The sequence below is a fragment of the Triticum aestivum genome, chromosome 3A, assembly GCF_018294505.1.
Source record: "Triticum aestivum cultivar Chinese Spring chromosome 3A, IWGSC CS RefSeq v2.1, whole genome shotgun sequence".
Taxonomy (NCBI): Eukaryota; Viridiplantae; Streptophyta; class Magnoliopsida; order Poales; family Poaceae; genus Triticum; species Triticum aestivum.
Window position 1 is genome coordinate 520,581,349 of NC_057800.1, and position 3,445 is coordinate 520,584,793.

General features: G+C 59.6%; 1 protein-coding gene across 1 annotated transcript; it reads right to left on the minus strand.

Moving 5' to 3' along the window:
- Positions 1-748: 748 nt before the first annotated feature.
- Positions 749-2,378, minus strand: LOC123061987 (anthocyanidin 5,3-O-glucosyltransferase). Its single transcript, XM_044485280.1, has one exon. The coding sequence runs from the start codon at positions 2,300-2,302 to the stop codon at positions 902-904; it is 1,401 nt and encodes a 466-aa protein (XP_044341215.1). The 5' UTR covers positions 2,303-2,378; the 3' UTR covers positions 749-901.
- Positions 2,379-3,445: the final 1,067 nt, after the last annotated feature.

The following is a 3,445-nucleotide window of genomic DNA, read 5'->3' on the forward strand; positions in this document are numbered from 1 at the left end:
AGACAAGAACCCAACCACGAATCTCATAACTTAGAGCCGAATGGCACGAGTTGGAGTACAAATATGGTAAGTTACATCCGGGGTGTTACACTGTCGCAGCCGGAGCCGAGCCAGGCCCGCCCAGACCAAAATGGGCCCCCAAAGGGCCCAGATCTGGGCCGGGAGGGTGCCGCCACCGGCTGCCGCGCTAGCCTGCCGTCAAGTGACCGCGCACATGCCCCCTCATCACCCGGATCTGCGCCGCCACCGAAACCTCCGCCACCCGAGGAGAACTGTCGTGCGCCTGCGACGGGAAGACCCATCCGCAGCCGCCGGGAGCCCGAAGGCAGTCCCCAGTCGCCGGCCATGCCGCCTGTATCCAGATCCGCCGCCCGACCGATGCTGAACCGCGCCCATGCACTCCCCTCCATTGCAGCCACCGCGCCACCCGAGGCCCCACAGAGACGACGACCCGCCGCCACCAGGAGCACCCGTAGCTACGCCACCAGGCCCCGCCATAGCCTAACGCCTCCTGTGGCAGCCGTCCCGCACCGGCTGGGGATCTGCGAGGAAGGGAAGGGTCAGGCTTCGCTGGACGGCTATGCGGGGCGGCGACGAGGAAGGAAGAGGCCCGCAGGTAGGGTTACCCCCGAGGGCGCTCGCGGGAGCGGCTTGTTTGTGTGTGTGTGTGGGTGGGTGGGGGGAGGGGGCGGTTGTCGCACAGTTCAATTTCTAAACTATTCCATTAATAGAGACAACAGTTCAGTACTCACAAGAAGAAGAGTGCAATTTTTTTTCGAACAAACCAACAGTAGCTGCGGAAGGGTCCAGAAATAAACCTAGTCCGCATATAATATCAAAATGAGATAGCCCGCTACTACAAATCGAACATTAAATAAAGTTTACAAGTTTCACATCAATGCTACACGGTAGGGGCTATGGAAATGTCCAGGTCGTTGAGGAATTGGACAAACGCCAAGTGAGACGAGCCCCCTTCCTTGAGCGCCTCGGCAGCTGCATCCTTCGCCGCCGCCACCCGCTCCCTGAGCGCCTTGCCGCCCTCGGACGCCATAACCCACCTGACCTTCTCCTCCACCTCCTCGGCCTTAACCACCTCTTCGTTGTAGCCTCTCATCTCCACCCCGAGCTTCATTCCCTCCACTATGTGCACCTTGTTCACCTTCTGCTCCGCGTACAGCGGCCAGCACAGCAGCGGCAGCCCTGCCGTGATGCCCTCCAGCGTCGAGTTCCAGCCGCAGTGCGTCATGAACGCGCCGGTCGCCCTGTGGCGCAGGACCTCCACCTGCGGCGCCCAAGACTTGATCACGAGTCCTCTGTCCTTGGTCCTCTCCAAGAACCCTTCCGGCATGAGCGCGTCGAGATCGGGCTCCGGCAGCGAATCGCCGTACTTGTAGTCGGGATTGCGCGGGCTCCGCACGACCCACAGGAATCTCTCCCCTGACTTATCCAATCCATTTGCAATCTCCTGTAGCTGCTGAACGGAGAACGTGCCCATGCTGCCGAAGGAGAGGAACACTACGCTCTGGTCCGGCTGCGCGTCCAGCCACCGGAGGCACTCGTGCTCCTGGTCACCGCCTCCCGACACCAAAGGCCCGATGCAGTAGACCGGCGGCGTGGCACGACCAGGGACGCAGAGCCCGTCCTTAAGAGCGCGCACCGCGCGCGTCTCCAGCGACTCGAAGGAATTAATGAGAATTCCATTGGAATCTGGCATTCGGTCGAACATGCCTAAGATGGTCTTGAGTACTTCATCGTTGTGTGTAACCTCGGGTAAGTCCGAAGCTTTCAACGGAGGAACACCCGGGGAAGTGATGATAGAGTCGCCGAGCTCCTTTACCTTACTGCCGGCGAGCATAGTCGGCAGGTTGAGGAAGAGCGCGAGGTCGGCGGCGGCCGACGCGTAGAAGTAGTAGACCGGCAGCTTGAGCTCGGCGGCGACATCTTGGGCGTCGACGCAGAACATGTCGAGGACGAGTGCGTCGACGGAGGGCAGCGAGCGGAGGAAGTCGAGGAGGGGGGCGTTCATGGATTTCAGGAGCCGGAAAATCTGGACGACGGGGTTGGTGGGCGCGGTGTCGGAGTTGGAATCGGCGGGCGGCGTTGGCAGGACGTGGAAGGCGACGGAGGGGTTGGAGGCCCTAGCGCGGGCGACGGCGGAGGAGAAGTCCGTGGACTCGACCTGCGGGTCGATGAGCACCACGGTGACGGCCAGGCCGTGCTTGAGGAAGAGCTTGGCGACCTCCACCATCGGCACCAGGTGGCCGACGCCGACGCCAGGGTACAGGACAACGCTCTTCTTCATGGCTTCACTCTCCTAGAGTCCTCGTACCAAATGCTTTTTGGGTTGGTTTGGCTCTGTTCTGCTCAGCTCTACGAACGATCCACCGGGACTATATAGGGGGCTCGTCGAATTCAATCCAAATTGGTAGGGCCAGCGCAATGCATGGCCGCGTGAGAGCGTGAGCTCAGCTCAGCGCCACATACGACGAACGAACGAACGGTCGAGTCCTTTCTTGCTCCAGGAGTCTCAGGATTGCGTTCCACGGCACATCACCTTCAAGGACATGGTCCACGCGGCCCACCCACCATGCGTGAAGCCGTCTGAGCTAGGAGACAAGTATGGGTCCGTGGCTGCTGCCGGTCCACTGGCCTCGTGTGGAGTAGCGCTCCCAATTTCTCCTTGGGACCTTCGCGAGTGCCAACGTCAGCCGTGACGGGAGCCTTCTTGGTGTCGCCGCCATCTTCTTCTAGAAGGACTTGTTTGCTTGCTGTTCAGAGCGTTGCCAGTAGCACAAAGTACATTTCTCATACTCAACCGGCCGATCGCCTATCGTGTGGCATTATTTATTGATCGGTACCCATCCATGGGCGACCACGACCCTTGCTGGTGCACTGACATAATGGATGAGCGAGCAGACTGCCTCAGGGAAATCGAAGAAGAAAAATGCAAACAATGGCCTTGGACTCATGGAGGAGGGTGCTGTCATGACGGATGAACTGCTGGCCAAGTATGCACGTCTCTTCGAGCGGCCACTCGTGGAGGAGGTGGTGATGGCTTTCCCGGACTTCTATGGGTGAAGCGTGCCCGGCACTGAGGGTGGTGGTGGCGACGCGCCATACCTCAATTGCGTGGCTAGGCGCGCTGCAGTTCGCTCTGTTATTTCTGCTTCCAACGCCCCGGTGGTCTGTCTCTAGAAGACCAAACTTCAGCGATAAAGGCTTTTTCATTCGCGTTTCGTTCACAGCGCGAATCTCTTCCGTCCGCTCTCGCAGGGATCCACGCCGGCTGGCCCACCCTGGGCCCACCGGCAGCAGTCCTATTTTTCTGTTTCACTCGGCTTTACGGCTGCAATACAGTCAAATCGTATCTACTTTATTCCTACCTAGCCTACTTCACGCGTGACTACCATCCCTCTCTCTGTTATCTCCGAGACCAGATCCAATC